General features: G+C 42.5%; 1 protein-coding gene across 1 annotated transcript; it reads right to left on the reverse strand.

Moving 5' to 3' along the window:
• Positions 1-3,720: 3,720 nt before the first annotated feature.
• On the reverse strand, positions 3,721-22,366 carry LOC136436426 (uncharacterized). Its single transcript, XM_066430414.1, has 16 exons — positions 22,130-22,366; positions 21,343-21,574; positions 20,729-20,965; positions 18,577-19,025; positions 18,067-18,403; positions 17,485-17,691; positions 16,967-17,062; positions 16,431-16,597; positions 16,056-16,248; positions 15,650-15,735; positions 7,126-7,249; positions 6,629-6,797; positions 6,370-6,487; positions 5,678-5,998; positions 5,291-5,503; positions 3,721-5,139 (listed from the first exon to the last, which is right to left on the reverse strand). Exons 2-16 carry the CDS (start codon positions 21,569-21,571, stop codon positions 4,891-4,893), a joined length of 3,195 nt encoding a protein of 1,064 aa, XP_066286511.1. The 5' UTR covers positions 21,572-21,574; positions 22,130-22,366; the 3' UTR covers positions 3,721-4,890.
• Positions 22,367-22,606: the final 240 nt, after the last annotated feature.

Raw genomic sequence — 22,606 nt, forward strand, 5'->3', positions numbered from 1 at the left:
AAGATCCCAATTGTGAATTCTTTATTGTCAATAGCCGTAGTAATCCTGTCCATTAATTGTATAAGGGCCATAGAGGTAGAATACCCTTTTCTAAAACCATATTGGTGTTTGTAGAGATTGTCATTATCGTTAAGATGTTTTAAGAGACGAATATAAATCAATTTTTCAAGAATTTTGGATATGCAGGGTAGAACTGAGATCGGGCGGTAATTGTTGACCGAGGTAGAATCATTGTTCTTAAATATGGAAGTTACTTTAGCAATTTTAGTTGGTTTAGGGACCACACCGTTCTGAACTGATAAAGTTAGGACATGCATAAGTGGACAAATGATATGAGGTAAAGAAATCTTGAGTATTTTCGTACTAATTTCGTCGTGTCCAGCAGCAGAATCTTTCATATTTCGTACTATGTCTATAACTTCGTCAGCAGAGGGTGGTTCAAATGATGTCATTTGACTATTAAGATGAGTCTTGATGTAGTCGAGAGGATTTTTCGTCGCGGTGGGAATTCTGCTTTCTAAGGAAGGACCGACATTAACAAAAAAATCATTAAATTCTTCGCACATTTTACTTTTATCTGTGATAACTTGTTCACCATTTTGTATTTTTTTGGGGCTGCTTTTGTTCTATTACTGCGATTCAACAGGTCATTTATAACATTCCACGTTTGCTTCACATTATTGGAAGCTTCTGTGAATTTGCTGTGGTAAAAATTCTTTTTGGCCATTTTCAAAGTATGATTTAGTTTGTTTTTGTACGTTTTGTAGGCGCTCTCAGTCAATGGGGTTGGGTTTTTAACGTATTTCAAATATAGATTATTTTTCTTCTTAATTGACTTAACCATGGTTTTCTGCGAGAATGTTGTTCGAGTTTAGCTGTTTTCTTTGGGAATGATTCGTCAAACAGTAGAGAAAACGTAGTAACAAATTTTTCGTAAGCTAGTTCTGTATCAGTTTCTTCTAAGAAGGGGTCCCAAGATGTGTTTGTTAGTGATTCATAAAACCTTTCTATGTTTACTTCATTGATCTGACGATAAGAACAGCTAATATCGTTATTCAAAGGCTCCTCTAATCCAGACATAAAAAATATTGGAAAGTGATTCGATATGTCTGTGACCATGATTTTGACATACAACACTTCAAAATACGATTTTAGAGGGTATTAGAGGGGAGAACATCGGCTATTTTCCTAATATGGGGTCACTGACCTTTAGGTCACATCTTTATTCATCTGGCCAGGTGGACTAATTCGGTCAGCCAATGAGAGGGCGCGTTGTAACACGGATTTATCAAGCTCAACCTGATTGGTTAAAATAGTCAATTTAATTAGGGGCATACTCTGACAGGTACAGACACAACTTCACTACTCCCTGGCTCCCATCCTTGCGATGTTATTGTTGTGTCCTACTGAAGTTAAGTGCAATTGAGAAGGTTCAAAACTTTTCTGGTGGTATTTTTCGACACACACGGTGTTTTTCTTATTTTAACACTGCATGGAAACAAAGATTTCCACAAGTTTGCAAGCTTCGACACTATGGTGAAACCTTGCATTTCCTCGCTATGTACACGAATTTTCTACCCCTGTGTCACCAAGATTGGACACCAGTGCACACAATAGTGAACACAAAGTGTCCAACGTTTCCCACCTAGGAAACATCCCGTGTCGGGACGTTGACAATAACATTAACAATAACAATAGAGAGTTGTGAAATGCGTTAAAATTTACCTTGAGCAAGGAGGCCCTTGCTCTGAGTATTTTTTTTAAAGTTTTTGGCTACAAATGACGTAAACGATTTCAAATACCAACATTGCAGACATACAACAAACGTTAGCCTCTATGCCACATTCGCTTTTTGCATGGGGAGGGAAATGGGCGAAACATGTTGCATTTGCTCCCGCAAATGTTGCCTTTCTAGTTTTACAGTATTTTCTCATTATTTGTGCAAATACCACTAATATATTTTGATTTTTCTCTCTTTCCAAGATACGTATGTGACTTGTTTGAAATGTTAATTTTGGAATGTAGCGAACTAAATAACATTGGTAAACATATCCAATATTTCAGTATTTGTTTGGCGTCTTCGCGCAATTACAACACGACTGAAAATAAGACATCCCCTTTCAAAAAGTTTTTTTCCCATGGAAGGTCGTCCTTTGTGTTCAAAGGTGTTCCGGGCCGGTTTAATTGGGCCGTCGGAATAAAATCGATAGACGTCTAGACATACAAATTATTTGACCAACTCTGAGCTCGGAGCCCTTTTTCAGCACAATGATTTCACCTGCTTGTGACTAGACTAATTGCAGAGTATTTCAAACTCTATTAATAGATGAATGCTTTGAACAGCAGATTTAGAATATGTTGCTGAAAAGTGTAATGACCTGATGCATTCCAGTTTTGCAATGTTGAATTGTTGAAAAACTTTAGATGATATCGAAAAAAGAAAAGAAAAAGAGAATACCTTCTTACCGACACAAATGTTTTTGTACCGTAACATTTTCTTAGGCCAATCGGGTTTTGTTTGTGGTAGTCTTGGGTGACAAAACACACATCACAAATCGATTTATAACACGTATAACCTGACATGCATACGCTTATTTAGAACAAGTAAAGTATACTTGGTGACAAGGGATCATGAAAACAATCTACTTGTCAATCACACCATGAACCCTAAGCAAATGGGTTGTATGGTTGCGTCATAGATGCTGGCAGTAGTTTGTCCATGGGCCCGTACCCCCGAACTTCGCGAAAATACCTTCTTGTCTTAAAACGTGTATGTCTGTGTCGACAAATATGCGTTTACTTATGAAAAACTTTGTAGAATTGTCTTCGAGCTAGGCCTTAGCCATAGTATCATAGCAGGTTCATTTTTTTAGGAAACTATTTGAAATTTGGCACAAATGTATAAAGGCAAATCTCGTCTTGAGATCGAAATATCTCAATTTTCTATTCAGATTTTCATGAGTGACTGAGTTGATTTCAAGAAGACCACACCTAGGGTCAGACATGACCCATTTACAATTTCTGTAAGAAGCTGAACAATACATCTTTAAGTTACGCTGTTCAGCCATTGCAAACACCGTTACACGTACACACACGCCACCAAGAACATAACCTTTTGATGAAGGTAATCAATCTACATGTACGTACTTACCCCGGCTACTCGCGACGCAATCTGTCAGCCGTCTCACTTCTAGTGTCCCGCGCTCCACCTTTTCACGGGACTCTTCGTTTCCTTTATCAGAGAGGGTATGAAGCATACAAGAACGCATTCATTTGGGAGACTGACTTCAAAGGATCAATACACACACAAACTCATGATATTGGTAAACGGTACCCAACATTTCATTATTTATCTGCGTTTTCGCATGGTTGTAACATGGCAGAAAATGAAACATCCCTTTCTGAAACTTATCCCACGGAAGGTCGTCCATTGTGTTGCTTTGTTCAAAGGTTTTCCGGGCCAGTTCATTCGGGCCGTTGGATTAAAATCAATAGACGTATAGATTATTTGGCTATTTTCCGCACAACATGTTTACCTGCTCCTGACTTACGATAATTAGTAACTAGCACATTCTGCACTATTGTGCAGAAGACGGTCAGCTGAGGTGACGTGGAGTTAACAGAGTGTGTTCTCACGGTTGTATAACACCTTCCTGATGCAGTTGACCTTAACTCATTACAACGCCAGCGAAAACATCACCATAAAAAGTTGTGCTTTTTCTACTTTTATTAATTAAAATCATGGAAATCACATTGGAAGTCAAGATAAGACAAGATATAAAATTAATAGAAACTTAATAGTCAATATAGAATCTAATATTAATAGAAAAAAAATAGTTCACAGATTCAATGTGTCTTTTCTGCTCATTTCATACCAGGTAAAAATCTGAATGCATAGATAGTCTTGCAACCTTATAATTCATACCAATATTTATTATAATTGAGATGTAGAATCTACAAAATGTAGGATGTTCTCCTTTATTAAGACATGAATTATTGCAGCTACTGTCCACATACAATTTAAGTCACTATAAAAAACTCAACATTTCTTTGTTTGACACGTCATATTACTAAATTTCATTAGCCAGTTGCAATGTGCATAGAGTTAAGTGCACATTACTCCGTGTGTGTGTGTTGGCTTTTGTAATAACATATTGGAAGCCTTTGTAACAATCTGAGATGAGTAATTGGTTTAAACAGTTTCTGACCTATGTTTGACTTTTCAAACATTTTTGTTAACGTATTTCAACATCATGTAAGAAACATTTCTAACGGCAGATAATTAATCTTTATCAGTTTCCAAAGTATTGGAACACATATTCACGGTTTTGTCTGAACATGTTCCAACATGTTAGAATTATTTGTAACATTTTGTTGATGGGTTAGTGGGCTAGGAAAAAAGCAAACCACACATCTTCACACATCCTATTTAAGTATTGATTGACTGGGCCTCATGGAAAGACGTCTCACCAAAAATGAGCTACCACCAGTGTCCAACAGTAGAATACAAAATTATAGGCATCCATTTATTTTAATCTTAATCTCACATGTAGAAAATGTTTTTAAAATACCAACTATTTATAATTTTTTCCAACAGTGAAAGAATCACATACAAATTGTTCTAAAAAATCTTTGTGCAGTTACTTTCAAAATTTTCCAATATCTACGTATGGGCTACACTTATTGATAAATCAAAATTTCATGAAAAGCTTGCTTACATTAAGTACATGTTCACAAAACATACACCTTACATGGTTTATTTAATGTTGAAATAACGCATTATGACAACTGTCTATAATTTTTGCTTATCGTAGATGCATTCAACATGTTTTTCTTGAATATTCTTTAGCATTCTGTTTATGCTGAAAGCAGAAACTCAATTCTGCAAATCTAAGAGTCTGTACCCTTCACAGCTGCCTGTTCGTTCACAGCCCTACTCAACTCAGGCTCGTCCTTCTCGAACACGTCATACTTCACCAGCCAGTCCTTGATCCACAGTCTGACGTCATCCACCCCCACCAGTCCCACTGCGCGCATCTCCGGGGTGCAGGCCACAAAGTCGGTGAAGAAGATGTCAGAAGGTTTCACGTCCAGCACCTCGGAGAAGTCGGCACGGAACTTGTCTGTGTTTTCCTTGGTCTGAGATGGAAGAGAAACATTTTTGAAACAAACACTAGTATTGTTTCTAATTCATTGATAGAATTGCTAAATTGGAAGGAAGAATAACAGAAGCACAGGTAATAGAAAAGGAGGTATGTATTGAGAATGACTTTTGCCATTGTTGACATACCTTAAACGCATCCGGAAAGCGACCACACTGGTTGATACAGATCATGAAGGAGCAACCGAAGCTCTTGACCTTGGTGAGTTGATTAATGTTGATCTTACTGGGATCACCGGTGAACGGCATGACGAGGATGAAGAAACTGGCCAGCCCCCCGCAGAGGTTCACCAGCTTGGCCACCTGTGTGTCAACTGTGGTTGTGCCGGGAAAATCCACAATCTACAAATAGAGTTGGATGTAGAAATTACAGTTTAAATGGTATCTTGCCTCAAGATCGTTTATCGTTTACTGCTCTCAGTCAGGACCCAGCTGTGAAATCAAAATTCAAAAGTGGATTAAAAATGCTAACAGACACTACTACTGTTTTTGATATTTGGATAGTTTGCTTCTTACCACCATCCTCTCTGTGCCCTTGGCCTTGTAAAGCACGGCTGTTTTGGTGTGCTCCTGGAACCCAATGTCTTTCACCTCCTCCAATCCCCAAAGCGTCTTGATGAGTGTCGTCTTGCCTGCATCCTGAGGACCGATCAGACCCACAAAGCAAGTCTTCATGAGCAGCTGACGGATCCGGAACAGGTCACAGGTCATCTGGCATCGTCTCACTGCCTCCTGTTGGGACTCCTTAGTTGCTGTTCCTAGCTTCTTGCCCCAAGTAGACTCAAATGGGTGTGATTTTGCGATGTAATCAAAATCTTTATCTAGACATCCAAGCATCTGAAAGAAGCAAATTCCTGTCAAGTAACTCCTAGCGTAGGCACTCACAATGCTGTGTCTGTAACAGATATCCATCATCATCATCATCATCATCATCATCATCATCATCATCATCATCATCATCATCATCATCATCATCATCATCATCATCATCATCATCATCATCATCATCATCACCACCACCACCACCACCATCATCATCATCATCATCATCATCATCATCAGCAGCAGCAGCAGCAGCAACGTAGTCATCACTATAACACTTATCGAAACTACATATATCAGCACCAAAAACATCAGAAGAGGAGGCAGTGTACTTCTAAGTAAACGGCTTCGTTTATTAAACTCTGTCACTTTCATTTGTAACGCACCTCATACTTGGTCATCAATGCAGATTCCAAACTATACACATCGTCGTCTAGTGCCTTGTCACGGATTGAGTTCTCTTCGTTCACATCCTGCACAGATGGAAGCTCTTCTATCAGTGTCCTACAATAAAGTATAGGTATGATGTAACTGATTCTAATGTATAGACGTAAACTCAACAGTGTATTACCAATACGGAAATTCAAACAAAATAGCAGCGCAATAGTGAATTGTAGAGTGAGTTGATTTTCAACATGCTCTTACTTGAGAACACCCTTGTAATTCTTCTCCACATCTGTGAAATACTTCTGAAGCTTGATGTTGCCGAAAATGCCGGCTCCGGCCGCTATGACTCCAGCAGCGGCCCCAGCTATAGCCTCGCCTCCTGTCAGGGTCATCGCCATGGCCCCAATGTAAGCAGCACCAGCTCCCCCTTAGTTGAGAAAAAAAAAATCAATATTCAGCTACTATGTAGCATGTACATTTGCTATTTGCAATGGCCAGGGGTAGAGTGCCCTCCGTGCATTCGGAAAGTTGGGAGTCCCTACCAAGGACTTAAAAAATGGTCATACTTTTCTATGCTTAGCACGAGGCTCTGCTTAGCACTCAACACATATCAGAAAGAGCATGGGAGTTTAATACAGTCCGAAGCAAGTAGACTAGACCCCTACTGGTGTGGCCCAAAGGCTACAGAAGTGGAGATGGACACCGCCCATATACACCGAGAGGGGAAAGGATTTTAGCTTTGAAAGAACTCTTACCTGTGACTACCACACCAGCCACCGCTGTAAGCCCTAGCAGCGTTCCCAGCACCCAATCTTTAAGGCGCATAGGGTACGTCACCTTGAGATGGTCACCAACTTCTGCCACAATCTCGCCCACCACCTATGGCATCATTTCCGTGTCAAAATTACGTACGTAAAAAACGTCACGTTTTGGGGTTTATACGTGACGTATTGGGGGTCAATACGTCACCTATTAAAGGCCTACGTCACGTATGCCGGAACGTACGGATACGTGACATACATATGGTTTTGCAATTTCCGTGTCAAAATTACCTACATAAAAAAAACGTACGATTTCTCGTCCAAACGTCACGTATAACAGGTCATACGTCACATAAGGCATATACGTCACGTACTAAACGTGACATACATATGTCGTGGCATTTTTAGATCAAAATATCGTATCTACGTAGACGTCACGTTTTGTGGTTATACGTTACGCACATAAATGGGTTATGTTAACGTACCACGCTAACGTAACGTTAACATAACGTAGTCGTAGTTATCATAACGCATTACGTTAACGTAACATAGTCATTTACGTTATCATAACGCAGAGCGCTAACGTAACGTACACTAGAGTGAACCTTTATAATAGGCGTGTTCTGTTTACGTCATTGGTTTATGTTGTGTAGAACGTCTACGATAGACGCGTTCTGGTGACGTCATCAGTTTATGTTATGTACAACGTGTATGATAGACTTGTTCTTGTGACGTCATCAGTCTATGTTTTGTAAAAGCCGCAGCACACAATGTATTAGTGTGGGTACAAACAAGGAGGTCTATATAACCTCCTTGGTACAAAGTAGTAAGGACACAATTTGTGATGCCTGGCTAGAATATCCTATGTGAGCATTAGCCAGATTTAAACTGTGCCGTGGGATATACTGTCTGAATTGATGAATTGAATTGTGAACCATTCTGTTCGTGTATATTCGAAAGTGCGCCATACTACGCGTCAACCCGTTCATTGAGTGAACTCAACAGATAGGCGATGCTCTTGTCGACTGTCCGCATCAAATCGTCGTCCAAATGCCCGAAGGTCGCGTACAGTCTTCCTATCCTCTGCCTCGTATTCGCTCAGACTTGACCACAAGCCCTTTGCGACGAACACGAGCTAGAAAAACTTGAAATTTTAGAAACAACGGACCGCTGTGGCCGGCACGCACCCTGTGATCGCCGAGTGACTGTCGGCGGAATTGGTCTGAGCGGAGATGCAGACGGGGGGGGGGGGGACACGTGCTCAGGACCCGTATGTCGGGGGCGGAGCTTGACCACGGAGACGCCAGACTACGCGTCAACCCTTCCATGGTGATCAGCCATTGGTTGAAAATCAAGGTGGTCGTGAGCTCGCTGCTGTGGATTACCGCCCAGCGGGCCAGGTGACAGTTTACAGTTCACCATACTTTCTGTAAAGACGCATTGCATTATCAGAATATGAATTTACATGAATGTTATAGCCAACTTGATGGATAAAATATGGGGAAGTATAGTAGAGCATTTGTCATCGATTGTGTAACTATTGTGACATTCGTCCCATTCTCATCCATTTGAAACCTGAAATTGTTGTCTGGCCTTGTTTGGATCTGAAATGTTTAGATTTATGTGGGTGAGGATATGGAGGGATCACTATGTACTTCTGTGGAATACTGCCATACGGAAATAATGTTTTGGTCTGTCTATTACAATGTAAAAGCAGTGATGGGCGATGGTTTTAATCCCATATATGACCGCGGCTACAAGTACCCGCGAGAACTAACAGACACAATAGCTGCCCGTACACATCGATTGTACTCGAAGATTCCCTCTCATGAACTTTCCAAGCCCCTTTGTGTCGATTTTGTAGACACTCGGGCAGATCACACAACAAGGTGGTCTTTATACAACCATCAGAGAATCACACCTTTTTGTCTCCAATTGGCTTATCACAATACAAACTAATGCACCTGGTAGGGAGAGCGGCAAAAAAAAACCCGGGACATTTGATATAAAGGTCACTATCTTCTACTCTCCAAGCAGAGGTTAGTGGGGTAGATCGTCACCGTTTTATCATATGCCCCGTGGTTTTTGTTTGGATGGGGCTAGCGGACAAAAAACGGGGCATATATTATGATAAAACGGTGACGAGCTGCCCCACAAACCTCTGCTTGGAGAGTAGTAAGGGACAATTAGAGAAGACCGCGGCCGTCGCTCAGAAAAAAAAAAGATCTTTCATTGCCTCCATTGCAGACTCCGTCCGGCCAAGGAGGTTGGTGAGGTTGTTTACTTTCAAGTTAAAGCTTTACTATTACATTTTTTTGTTATTGCTGGCCTTCTCGGTCTTCCCGGACAGCAATAAGAAGAAGAAAAATGTAATGGTAAAGCTTTAACTTAACAAAGAAAACAGCCGTAAGAGTCTGAAATGGAGGCTAGATCTTTCAACCAATATCGATCTTCTAGGAGCTCTTCACATCTGCTTTGAAGCCCAAGCATCTGCTTGGATCACAAATATCTGATGGATCCCAAACATCTGCTTGGAGCCACTACCATGTGCTTTTCTAGATAATTTTCCATTGCTCCCAAGCAGATCTATAGGTCCCAACATCTGCTTCGAGTCCGAACATCTGTTTTAAGCCTCTATTATCTGGTCGGAGCTCCAAACACCCAATGGAACAGAACGAGAAAGGCACAAGCCTCACTCAGAGTGCCAGCCCTTTTTAGCTTTCCACGTTCGATCGCCACGACCCGCTACCTGGCTGAAAAAAAGAGCTGACACTCAGCAAGCACTCAGGCTAGAAAGGCATATCTATATATAGAAAGCACATGTTAGTGGCTCCAAGTATATGTTTGAGCTCCAAACAGACCCTATCTCCATAGCCGACCCCCTTCATACAGCTGACTCTATTTGGCCAATTTCTACTATTTTCCCAGCGACCCGCAGAGACTGATAGAGAAACTTTTATTGTGAGAACATTTACAAGGCTCAACCATAAAACCTCCTTGGCTCAACCAAGGCGCGAACCTCCCACTGGGACGTGCGCGGGTGACTTGGTTTGTGCCAGAAATCGGTCATAAAAAGATTAGTAACCCGGACATTCGTACGGCTGTTAACATTACCACGCGCGAGGAGGGGAGGCGACAATACAAAAGGTCACTATTGAATAGAAATATTCCGCCCTGTTTGAATTATCGCACATCTTATAATTAGGTTGCAAAACATACTTCTTCTTCCAGTTTGATACGGTCTTCGCAACATATAGATCTGCTTGGAGATTATGGCACATCTATGATCTAGAAAATAACATATTCCAAGCAGATGTTTGGGCTCCAAGCAGATGTTTGGGCTCCAAGCAGATGTTTGGGATCCAAGCAGATAGTTGGGATCAAAGCAGATGTTTGGGATCCAAGCAGATGCAGAGAGCTCCAAGGAGATCGATATTGGGTGAAAGATTTAGCCTCCATTGAAGACTCCTTCCGGCTATTTTCTTTTTAAGTTTTACTATTACATTTTTCTTGTTGCTGTCCGGGATTAGGACCGGAAGGCCAACAATAAGAAAAAAAATGTAATGATAAAGCTATAACATGAAAAAGAAAACAGCCGGAAGGAGTCTGCAATGAAGGCTATGAAATATATTTTTTCTGAGTGACGGCCGGGCTTCTTTGACTGTCTCTCACTAATCTCCAAGCAAAAGTTTGTGGGGGAGATTGTGACCTTTTTATGATCTTTTATCAAATGCCCCGTTTTTTGGCCCGCTCTCCCCACCAGATGCAAGTTCGTCCCATTCTCATCTATTTGGAACCTAAAATTATTGTCTGGCCTTGTTTGGATCTGGAATATATAGATTTATGTAGGATATGGAGGGATCACTATGTACCTCTGTGAAATGATATACGGTGCCTGGTATCCCAGGATATGGAGTTTTGTATACGGGTACAATCTCTGCTGATCTATAAATGCTGGCACACGGAAGTAATGTTTTTGTTCGTAACGGGCGGCGGTATCAACTCCCCTGTACTTTTATAATAGGCTCTACGAGACTCTGCGGGTCGCTGGGAAAAGAGTAGAAATTAAATAGAGTCAATTATATGAAGGGAGTCGGCTACGGCCTATTGGACCCTCTCTCCATAATAGCGGACTCAATTCATACAATTGACTCTATTTGGCCGATTTCTACTATTTTCCCAGCGACCCGCAGAGACTGGTAGAGGCTAATAGACGGGTACACAGTATTCCAGGATAGGTCTAGCCGCAGTACACGGTCACCAAATCTGCCGTCGAAAGACCGAACGTCTTAAGTCTCCGGAGCATAAACATAAATTTGTTGGCCTACTTGGTAAACTCGCAGACTTGTTTGTCCCATTTCAGATTAGACTGAAACCAGATTCCCAACACTTTAGCAGCGATCACTGCCAGAAGGGATCAGAAGGGGTTTGCCCCCGAGAGTTATGGGTGGAGGGGGAGGTGGGCTCTTCATAAGACATAGTCAGCACCATACATTTCTTAGGGGTTTAAAGTTGCGCAGTGTTGGACCATACTTCAAGTGAATCCACTTGTTCATAAAGGTATGACTGTTTGCGCACATATTATCATCGATCGGCTAGACACTCTGACAGACCACACATGGTGGTCTTTTTACAATCTTCCTGTCATAAAACATCAGAGAGCCACACCTCTTTGTCTCCAGTAAATATCACAAACTTGCACCTGGTGGGGAGAGCGGGCCAAAAAACGGGGCATTTGATAAAAAGGTCACAAACTCTCCACCAGCCTATGTTTTCAGAGTAGTATGCTAAGAGAAGCCCGGCCGTAACTTTCATAGCCTCCATTGCAGATCGACTCCTTCCGGCTGTTTTCTTTGTCAGGTTATAGCTTTACTATAACATTTTTTCTTTCTTATTGTTGGCCTTCCGGTCCTAATCCCGGACAGCAACAAGAAAAATGTAATAGTAAAACTTAAAAAGAAAATAGCCGGAAGGAGTCTTCAATGGAGGCTAAATCTTTCACCCAATATCGATCTCCTTGGAGCTCTCTGCATCTGCTTGGATCCCAAACATCTGCTTTGATCCCAACTATCTGCTTGGATCCCAAACATCTGCTTGGAGCCCAAACATCTGCTTGGAGCCCAAACATCTGCTTGGAATATGTTATTTTCTAGATCATAGATGTGCCATAATCTCCAAGCAGATCTATATGTTGCGAAGACCGTATCAAACTGGAAGAAGAAGTATGTTTTGCAACCTAATTATAAGATGTGCGATAACTCAAACAGGGCGGAATATTTCTATTCAATAGTGACCTTTTGTATTGTCGCCTCCCCTCCTCGCGCGTGGTAATGTTAACAGCCGTACGAATGTCCGGGTTACTAATCTTTTTATGACCGATTTCTGGCACAAACTCAGTCACCCGCGCACGTCCCAGTGGGAGGTTCGCGCCTTGGTTGAGCCAAGGAGGTTTTATGGTTGAGCCTTGAAAAGTTTCTCTATCAGTCTCTGCGGGTCGCTGGGAAAATAGTAGAAATTGGCCAAATAGAGTCAGCTGTATGAAGGGGGTTGGCTATGGAGATAGGGCCTGCTTGGAGCTCAAACATATACTTGGAGCCACTAACATGTGCTTTCTATATATAGATATGCCTTTCTAGCCTGAGTGCTTGCTGAGTGTCAGCTCTTTTTTTCAGCCAGGTAGCGGGTCGTGGCGAGCGGACGTGGAAAGCTAAAAAGGGCTGGCACTCTGAGTGAGGCTTGTGCCTTTCTCGTTCTGTTCCATTGGGTGTTTGGAGCTCCGACCAGATAATAGAGGCTTAAAGCAGATGTTCGGACTCAAAGCAGATGTTGGGACCTATAGATCTGCTTGGGAGCAATGGAAAATTATCTAGAAAAGCACATGGTAGTGGCTCCAAGCAGATGTTTGGGATCCATCAGATATTTGTGATCCAAGCAGATGCTTGGGCTTCAAAGCAGATGTGAAGAGCTCCTAGAAGATCGATATTGGTTGAAAGATCTAGCCTCCATTTCAGACTCTTACGGCTGTTTTCTTTGTTAAGTTAAAGCTTTACCATTACATTTTTCTTCTTCTTATTGCTGTCCGGGAAGACCGAGAAGGCCAGCAATAACAAAAAAATGTAATAGTAAAGCTTTAACTTGAAAGTAAACAACCTCACCAACCTCCTTGGCCGGACGGAGTCTGCAATGGAGGCAATGAAAGATCTTTTTTTTTCTGAGCGACGGACGCGGGCTTCTCTAATTGTCCCTTACTACTCTCCAAGCAGAGGTTTGTGGGGCAGCTCGTCACCGTTTTATCATAATATATGCCCCGTTTTTTGTCCGCTAGCCCCATCCAAACAAAAACCACGGGGCATATGATAAAACGGTGACGATCTACCCCACTAACCTCTGCTTGGAGAGTAGAAGATAGTGACCTTTATATCAAATGTCCCGGGTTTTTTTTTGCCGCTCTCCCTACCAGGTGCATTAGTTTGTATTGTGATAAGCCAATTGGAGACAAAAAGGTGTGATTCTCTGATGGTTGTATAAAGACCACCTTGTTGTGTGATCTGCCCGAGTGTCTACAAAATCGACACAAAGGGGCTTGGAAAGTTCATGAGAGGGAATCTTCGAGTACAATCGATGTGTACGGGCAGCTATTGTGTCTGTTAGTTCTCGCGGGTACTTGTAGCCGCGGTCATATATGGGATTAAAACCATCGCCCATCACTGCTTTTACATTGTAATAGACAGACCAAAACATTATTTCCGTATGGCAGTATTCCACAGAAGTACATAGTGATCCCTCCATATCCTCACCCACATAAATCTAAACATTTCAGATCCAAACAAGGCCAGACAACAATTTCAGGTTTCAAATGGATGAGAATGGGACGAATGTCACAATAGTTACACAATCGATGACAAATGCTCTACTATACTTCCCCATATTTTATCCATCAAGTCGGCTATAACATTCATGTAAATTCATATTCTGATAATGCAATGCGTCTTTACATTGGTAAGTATGGTGAACTGTAAACTGTCACCTGGCCCGCTGGGCGGTAATCCACACAAGCAGCGAGCTCACGACCACCTTGATTTCCAACCAATGGCTGATCACCATGGAAGGGTTGACGCGTAGTCTGGCGTCTCCGTGGTCAAGCTCCGCCCCCGACATACGGGTCCTGAGCACGTGTCCCCCCCCCCCCCCCGCCCCCCCCCCCCCGTCGGCATCTCCGCTCAGACCAATTCCGCCGAGTGACTGCAGTCACTCGGCGATCACAGGGTGCGTGCCGGCCACAGCGGTCCGTTGTCTCTAAAATTTCAAGTTTTTCTAGCTCGTGTTCGTCTTCGTCCTTCAAGGTCACCGCTTCCGGCATCGCGCTAGGATCCATGATGGCAGGTTCCAAGTACTCACAGTCGTGCTTGTTCTCTACCCGTGAAGGGACACAAGGGACCTCATGGCGTTGGTCGAGGTCCACTACGATTCTCTGCGCCGGGACGAGAAAGTCCCCCGTTCCCTGGAGGATTTTCATTTCAAGAGCCGCTCGAAGGATTTCGCAAAGGGCTTGTGGTCAAGTCTGAGCGAATACGAGGCAGAGGATAGGAAGACTGTACGCGACCTTCGGGCATTTGGACGACGATTTGATGCGGACAGTCGACAAGAGCATCGCCTATCTGTTGAGTTCACTCAATGAACGGGTTGACGCGTAGTATGGCGCACTTTCGAATATACACGAACAGAATGGTTCACAATTCAATTCATCAATTCAGGCAGTATATCCCACGGCACAGTTTAAATCTGGCTAATGCTCACATAGGATATTCTAGCCAGGCATCACAAATTGTGTCCTTACTACTTTGTACCCACACTAATACATTGTGTGCTGCGGCTTTTACAAAACATAGACTGATGACGTCACAAGAACAAGTCTATCATACACGTTGTACATAACATAAACTGATGACGTCACCAGAACGCGTCTATCGTAGACGTTCTACACAACATAAACCAATGACGTAAACAGAACACGCCTATTATAAAGGTTCACTCTAGTGTACGTTACGTCAGCGCTCTGCGTTATGATAACGTAAATGACTATGTTACGTTAACGTAATGCGTTATGATAACTACGACTACGTTATGTTAACGTTACGTTAGCGTGGTACGTTAACATAACCCATTTATGTGCGTAACGTATAACCACAAAACGTGACGTCTACGTAGATACGATATTTTGATCTAAAAATGCCACGACATATGTATGTCACGTTTAGTACGTGACGTATATGCCTTATGTGACGTATGACCTGTTATACGTGACGTTTGGACGAGAAATCGTACGTTTTTTTTATGTAGGTAATTTTGACACGGAAATTGCAAAACCATATGTATGTCACGTATCCGTACGTTCCGGCATACGTGACGTAGGCCTTTCATAGGTGACGTATTGACCCTCAATACGTCACGTATAAACCCCAAAACGTGACGTTTTTTACGTACGTAATTTTGACACGGAAATGATGCCATACACCACCGGTAGCAGCCTCCTATCCTGGAGTTCCTCCAGGCCTCCAGTTAAGGCATCTGCCACCATGTCGAATAGCTCTGGTTTCTTCTCACCTAAACAGGGCAGTAAATGATATACTTTATTCTTTGAACATTTGTAATTTTCAGAATATACTCAAACAATAGAAAATGCAATAAAAGGAGGCAGAGGTTAAATGAATGTGAATCATCTAAAAGAATCTAAAGGCTTTTTGGAAATACTCAAGATTTATTAGTTAAGTCTTTTCAGATGGTTGGGATTCTATTACTTATTACTACTCTATTAATGATTCCTATCGTATATGTCAGTACAGGGAGGTTCTATATGTACATACACTGTATAAGTATTCTTTGAATCATTTCTATCCTACTGAACTTCACTCTACTAAACTTACCATTTCTGACGGCACCTCGGCTCTTGTCAAACTTGTCCAGGTACGTCATCATGGCGTTCTTTGCAAGTTCTTTACGTCGGTTGGATTCTGGCATCATCATCACTGTTGCCAAGCAACGCTGTGTTGCCTTGATGAGTAGCTCCGGCTTTAACCTCCCAACAGCCAGCTGACCCAATGTACAGCCCTTCACTTCCTGTGAAATACACAATATCCTGATACGTTATACTGTTCAACAGGCCACGGCACAGATTAACTGTTAACGTTAAGTTCAGAAACTGAGGATAGGAGGCTTACCGAGTCTGTGGTATCATATTGATGATTACTGGTCAAAGATGGTCATTTTCATAAAGTGCTTTTTAGTCATTACAAAATTACCTTCACTTCATCTTTCGTTGTCTGATGCTGGATCTCCTGAAAGTGAGTTCTAACCGTGATGGTGGGAAAAGGGTCGAACGCTCCATCAGTAAGGTAACACTCCAGAACAACTTGCCGGGAACTTTGGAAGTTCACAGAAACTCCTTTCTTCTTGTCATATGGAACGCCTGAAAAAAAGTGAGAGGAAATAAAAGAGTTCCCACCACCCGTACAGTAAAGAAATGTTACGATGCTGTCACATCATCATCATCATCATCATCATCATCATCATCATCATCATCATCATCATCATCATCATCATCATCATCATCATCATCATCATCATCATCATCACCATCATCATCATCATCATCGTTACCTTTGTATGGAGAGCAGCCTGCTCGACATTTTATTCAAAAAGTCATAAAAAACTCCATACAGTTAAACCTACATTGGTAACCATGTCTGTAGTATATGAGTGATTGAACATGAACATTCATGACAGTATCATACATGATAATGGAGATTAAGAGCAATTGCATTCAATTTATGGTTACCTGTGAAAGGACTTTCCAATGGGACGAAGAAGTCTAGGTTTTCTCCATCGATAGTCACCAACAACTTTCCACTATCCTTGTCCCCTTTCTGGCTTGCTTCAATTGATAGAAGACAAAATGTGTTCACTTGAGTCAAAGCACTCTAACGACCTGTTTTTAGCCTAATTTCATAGATGACATTGGAGGAGTAAATAGGAAGATGCTATCAAGGGTATCTCTTCACCATGTATTCCTTTTAGATCAGGTCTAATGCTGACAGACGCACATACCATTATTTTCTAAACAGAACTGGTTGGTACAAGATTCATTGTTCAATTCTACATACCAGGGCTACTATCATTATATGATAATTGGTTGTATCAATCAATTATTGTTCAATCGGGTGGGTAAGATGTAAAAAGAATACGACACGGTATATTCCGAGTCACTCTCGGTCCCAGCCCTCCCGCGGTCCGGCTGATACCTGGGGTGAAATGGAAAACACCGTATTGCATTCTCTAAGTATAAGACTCACGTACCAATGCTGACCAGAGAAACCTTATTTGTGCGTGGTGGGAAGGCTGTTTCCATGGAGACGTTCCGAGATATCCATATCTCGGGTGCAAGGCTGTCAACTACATCGAAAACTACTTGCTGTGGGAGGACTGTGTCGTACTCCTTTCTGGTCGATACGTTGTAGAAGGCTGTTGCATAGCACACTGCCTTGTGTTCGTGTATTTTCTCCCCTGATGAAAGAAGAAAGAAAACCAAAGTGTAGAGTTTGAAACTGTGCCGTACTAGTATTGCCTGGGTTTCATATTGAATACAAAGTAAATCTTATATTCATTCAGCATTTGCATTTCATGTTGGGATTGGCCTTCATTATCAACCAGGGCTTTGAAGCCGCGAAATAAGAATTCAGAGGCAGGATTGCTCTTAGTGATTACTTAGTACTGCATGCAAGAAAGTGTAGCTGGATAGTGGCACTATTCAAATATCAACCAACTCGAACAAAAAATTAACTTATGATGCCATACATGAAATTGCAGTGACTGCTAAACACAGTGAAAAGAATAATGTGTGCGTGGTGAATCAGCATGGTATATTCCAAAAGTACTCACGAGTGAGTTGTCCAGTGTCCGATATGAACCTGTTGATCTGCCCTTCCTCTCGCATGTAGCCGACCTCCCATGTTGTACGGAAACTGCCTGGAGCTTCCCTACACGTGATGAACATGTACCACCCCACAGGCCGGTAGATGGAGTTCAACTCTTGTAGCGTTACGTTGTGTTGCCGGATCAATTCGTCCAGTTCATCCATGGCAGCCGGAAGTTGATCCAAAACGGTTCCAACAGTAGCAGCTGCAGCCATAACAACAGGACCGCCAACTCCGGAGGATGATACTATCTTCAGTACTGGGGTGAGCAACGGCTTAACCTCTTTGACGAACTTTTTCACCTATACAAACATTAGAATGGCACGGTGAATCAAGTTGAATCATAATGAATAGTTAATTATTCCTTATTAATGATTTCGTTATCAGAGGCATTAGCTGCCATATACAGGTACTGTATGCTGATGTATGATATCTACAGCTTTCCATGCAGTAAGCGTAAACTTTCTTCTATTACCTTAGCAGATGTTGTAGTCACAGCGGTTTGAACGGCTTCTGCCAACCGGAGAATGCGCGGCACAGGATCCTTTTGGTTCACCACGGTCAGCAGACAGTCGGACAAATTCTGCTTCTCCACGTAGGAATGGAGGCTCTCGTCACCGAAGAACGGAGCTCCGAACGCGATGGACTGGATTTTGTCAATGGGGAGTCCCCTTCTCTTCAGCTCCACCAGCATGTTGAGCGCGACGATGTGCGACACAGCACCACCGAGGCTGTGTCCACACAGCACTATGCGGTGAGCGTGATATTTTTTCAAGAACGGATCGACGGGGATAGTAGAAGCCAGCTTACGGAATCCGGCATGACACCGCCCGCCCATTGCAGTCTGGCGTCCATCAGGCCCGCCTGATGCCAACTGCCGCCAGATCGAGCAGTCGTCCATCACGTCCTGGAAGCTGCTCGTCCCTAAAAGAATACATGGAAGACAACATTTGCACGTTGTTCTTTTGTGTCCCTTGCTTTTTGTCCGTTTCATAATATTGCATTTGTCAATGTGCGAACATACCATAAAACTCCTCCATCAAAGAAAAGGCAAATTGAAAGCGACAGACACATTTGTCCGAACTGAATTTCAGGTACGGGGTAGCCCACACGTGCATATGCTGTGGGTTGAAGGCGCGCCAGTTTTGCAATTTGGACCACGAAACATTGATCTGGAACTGCATGAGTTAGTAACAGCATGCCAGCAACATACCAATTCCCATACGTGTAAACATGATCACACGCAGCAGCGTCGCTTTGATTATCCGAGATAAACTCGGAAACAACAACAAACAATACTGATGATGCAGACATTTATAACGGGAAAGCTAGCTTTTATGATTTACAACAAGGTTCAGAATTATACTGTAAATGCAGAATATTCGCGGAGGTTTTATGTTCACGGTTTTCGCGGTGAACTCTTAACCGCGAACTTAAAATCACAGCGAAAAGTGTTTCCATTTTGTGACTGTAGCGCTACAATTGTTTCAAACGCGAACTCAAAACCAACACCCCATTTTCTCTCTACCGCGAACATTTCTGCATTTACAGTACATCAATGCACACAGTCCGACTCTTTTACGAGTTTGGGGCGCAAACATGGATATACAACTTATATCACGTGCACATACAATAGTGTGACATATTAGCACATATGTGCACATATGTATCGCAAATCAGAGCAACAACAATTGATCAAGCAAAATCTACAAGACCGAAATATCTTTCTGGCCTTCCGCTCTGGTCAGTCATCGGTTGATGTCTGCACAAAAGAACTGTGTATTTCTTATGCGAATCACCATACAAACATTAAATGACTAATAAGAAGTCAGCATCCTTGCCTTCACTGAAAAAGAGTTGAAGGGTGAAGTACTATACATGCACACAGAACATCAATCCAAAAATCACAAAGTAAAACTGTCAAAACCATAGCCCACAGAAGAACACAACGACTGACGTCTACTCTTGCATGCATATGCATGATCAAAGGGAGAAAACCTGTATGACGCAATTGTACTTTAAAGAAGATAGATGGTGCTTATGACAACGATACAGTTTTCTCTGCGACGCATAATTGTCCCCAGGTTTGAGACATCACACATACACATCTACTCAAATACTATGTCCAGCGTCGCCATTGCATTTTTTACTGACAGTATTGTTCCTGTATTTTTCTGTCAATTGCCGTGCCACATGTGATACTCATGCACATGTGTTGGAGAAGCAAATTGAGCATTATAGCAACTTTGTATTCCACTCAAGTATCCATGGCAACTTTAAGTTCTGAAGAAAGAGTTAATGATACTGAAATTAGCGGGGAGCAGGACAAGCAAGTGCCCCACAAAAGACCTTGACCCCTATTTAGCTGCTAAATAGAGATCTTCTAGAGCTTTTCTCACGCACTGTGAGAAACTTGATTTGATTTGACAGATTCAACTTGATCTTGCATAATGGCGCTGAAGGTTAATGTTGAAGATAGCTATTCATTATCGTCATAATTCTGTACTAAGAATAAGTATTCTCTCTATATCATATCATATATCATATCATATCGCATTGTATCATACTATGTATATGAAAATTCTGAGTGAGTGTATTTAGATTAGCTCTATATGCTGGTAACCTACCTCTGAAGGCAATGAAGACTTCGTCATTGTCAGTCTCGGCCACCATGTACGACACACGCCCATGGCACGACACAGACGCCGTCTCAAAGTTATGGCTCTCCATGTCTTTCTTTAGGTAATCTTGCACAGCTTCTGGTGTCTTCTCATAGACAGCCTGACAGCACACCAACGCTCGCTGGATGTCTGCTAGCCTCAGGTTCTTTGGCTTAGAAGTTGGAACTCCCTCAGAGGTTGTCCCTATGCAACAAGTAAGATACACCATAATAAAGTGAACATTTAAGAAACCATACTATTTATTGTCACCTGGTATTCTTCATCAAGGTTTTAAGCGTCATTGTGAGTGGTAAGTCAGCACCAAGGATAGGCTTTGCCGATCCGATAGCCAGTCAAATTGAAGGACAAGAGAGATTCACGAAGCTTTAATTTTTCCTGCGAGTCATCCACCACAAGCAATGGTAATGATTGAGAATTGTTCCTAACTGTTCCAGGCGTTGAATGCAGTCATCGGTACCATCGGCAAATATGCCCTTAGCCGAAGTTTTTTTGGATCACGAAATCAGGAAAACGTAAGAGCTTAGTCAAATAATACATTTAAGAATCTGTGAAACCTTTACCTGACTTGACAGCAGAGAACTCGTACTCCGCCCCCTGCTCCAGGTCGGAGTACGGCTCCTCGGCACTCCCCTCCGCGAACACGACATCCTGTGTGTCCGTCCTCGTCAGCAGCTGCGGAGCGTCCCTCAGCCCGAACACCAACACAAGTCTGGACGGCGTGGCATGTTTCAGCTGCAGAACCCGCCGTGTTCCACTTTCAGCGTGTACAAATGTAGCCTTCTCTGTCATGCTCTGAAAATAAAACTAGTATCACATCACGGAAGTAGCTTTTCATAGCTATGGCTGGCAACAACAACACCGACAGGTCATGTGTACGGTCAAAGGTGAGGGGTCATGTTGGGAATGACACGGGCACATGACCTAAAGCCGAAATCCTGGGAAAGAAATGAAGAGGGGGGAAACGTCTACTATTAAAACTTAAGGTCACATAATGTTATACCCGTGTCTAAAGACACCTTCTATGCAACATTCCCCAGTATAATGCACCCCTGTATATATCTAACGTTAAACTCACGGTGCATACAGTACCTGGGTGGGTTGGATAGGCAGGGGTGTGCTGCACTTAATATCGCTCAAACACACTATTTGAAAGTGGCGGGTTTAAGTAACTTCTGTTGACAGAGGTTACGTATTGAAGAATACTAACTTGTCCCTGTTAAACGCCAGTGCGGTAACCGTTTTTATAGAACAAGGTCGAAATGGCTGGTCGATATAAACAGAAGCCGGACCTGGTTGGTTGTAGACAGACTATAACGTTAACATTACCCACTGAAGAGCATAACTTACTTCTGGTTCACCGTAGAATTCCAGCTGTTCCCGAAAGACACTGAAAACGTGCTGAAAATGACCTCCATGAAATGTTGGCGCAGACCGTGCAGATGTCTGTGAAATAAAGCCTGGTGCGTTGGTTGTCAAGTATCAACACTTCCCCGAACTAAGTTTCGGTAGGGTACGGTGACTAGGAAACTGCTCTTCTGCGAAGTTGGTTTCGGTGCAGGGTATTCTGAGAACGCGTTGTAAATTCACCACACGTGAGCAGGGCAGTATACAGTATAGTACGTTTTAACTATGTACCTGTTAGGTCAGTGTACGGCCCCGAGGACAAAGTGCACGTACACATATAGTCTAAGGATTGCAGGGCGTTGTTATCACTGGCGCTGTAGTTAGGCAATTGCTACCAAGTCAGTAACGAAGGGGGTTGGGGGGGGGGGGGGGGGGCTGACTTTTATTACCGTTGTGACAGTCATATGAATGGGTTCAACC

Source organism: Branchiostoma lanceolatum, chromosome 1, assembly GCF_035083965.1.
Source record: "Branchiostoma lanceolatum isolate klBraLanc5 chromosome 1, klBraLanc5.hap2, whole genome shotgun sequence".
Classification (NCBI taxonomy): domain Eukaryota; kingdom Metazoa; phylum Chordata; class Leptocardii; order Amphioxiformes; family Branchiostomatidae; genus Branchiostoma; species Branchiostoma lanceolatum.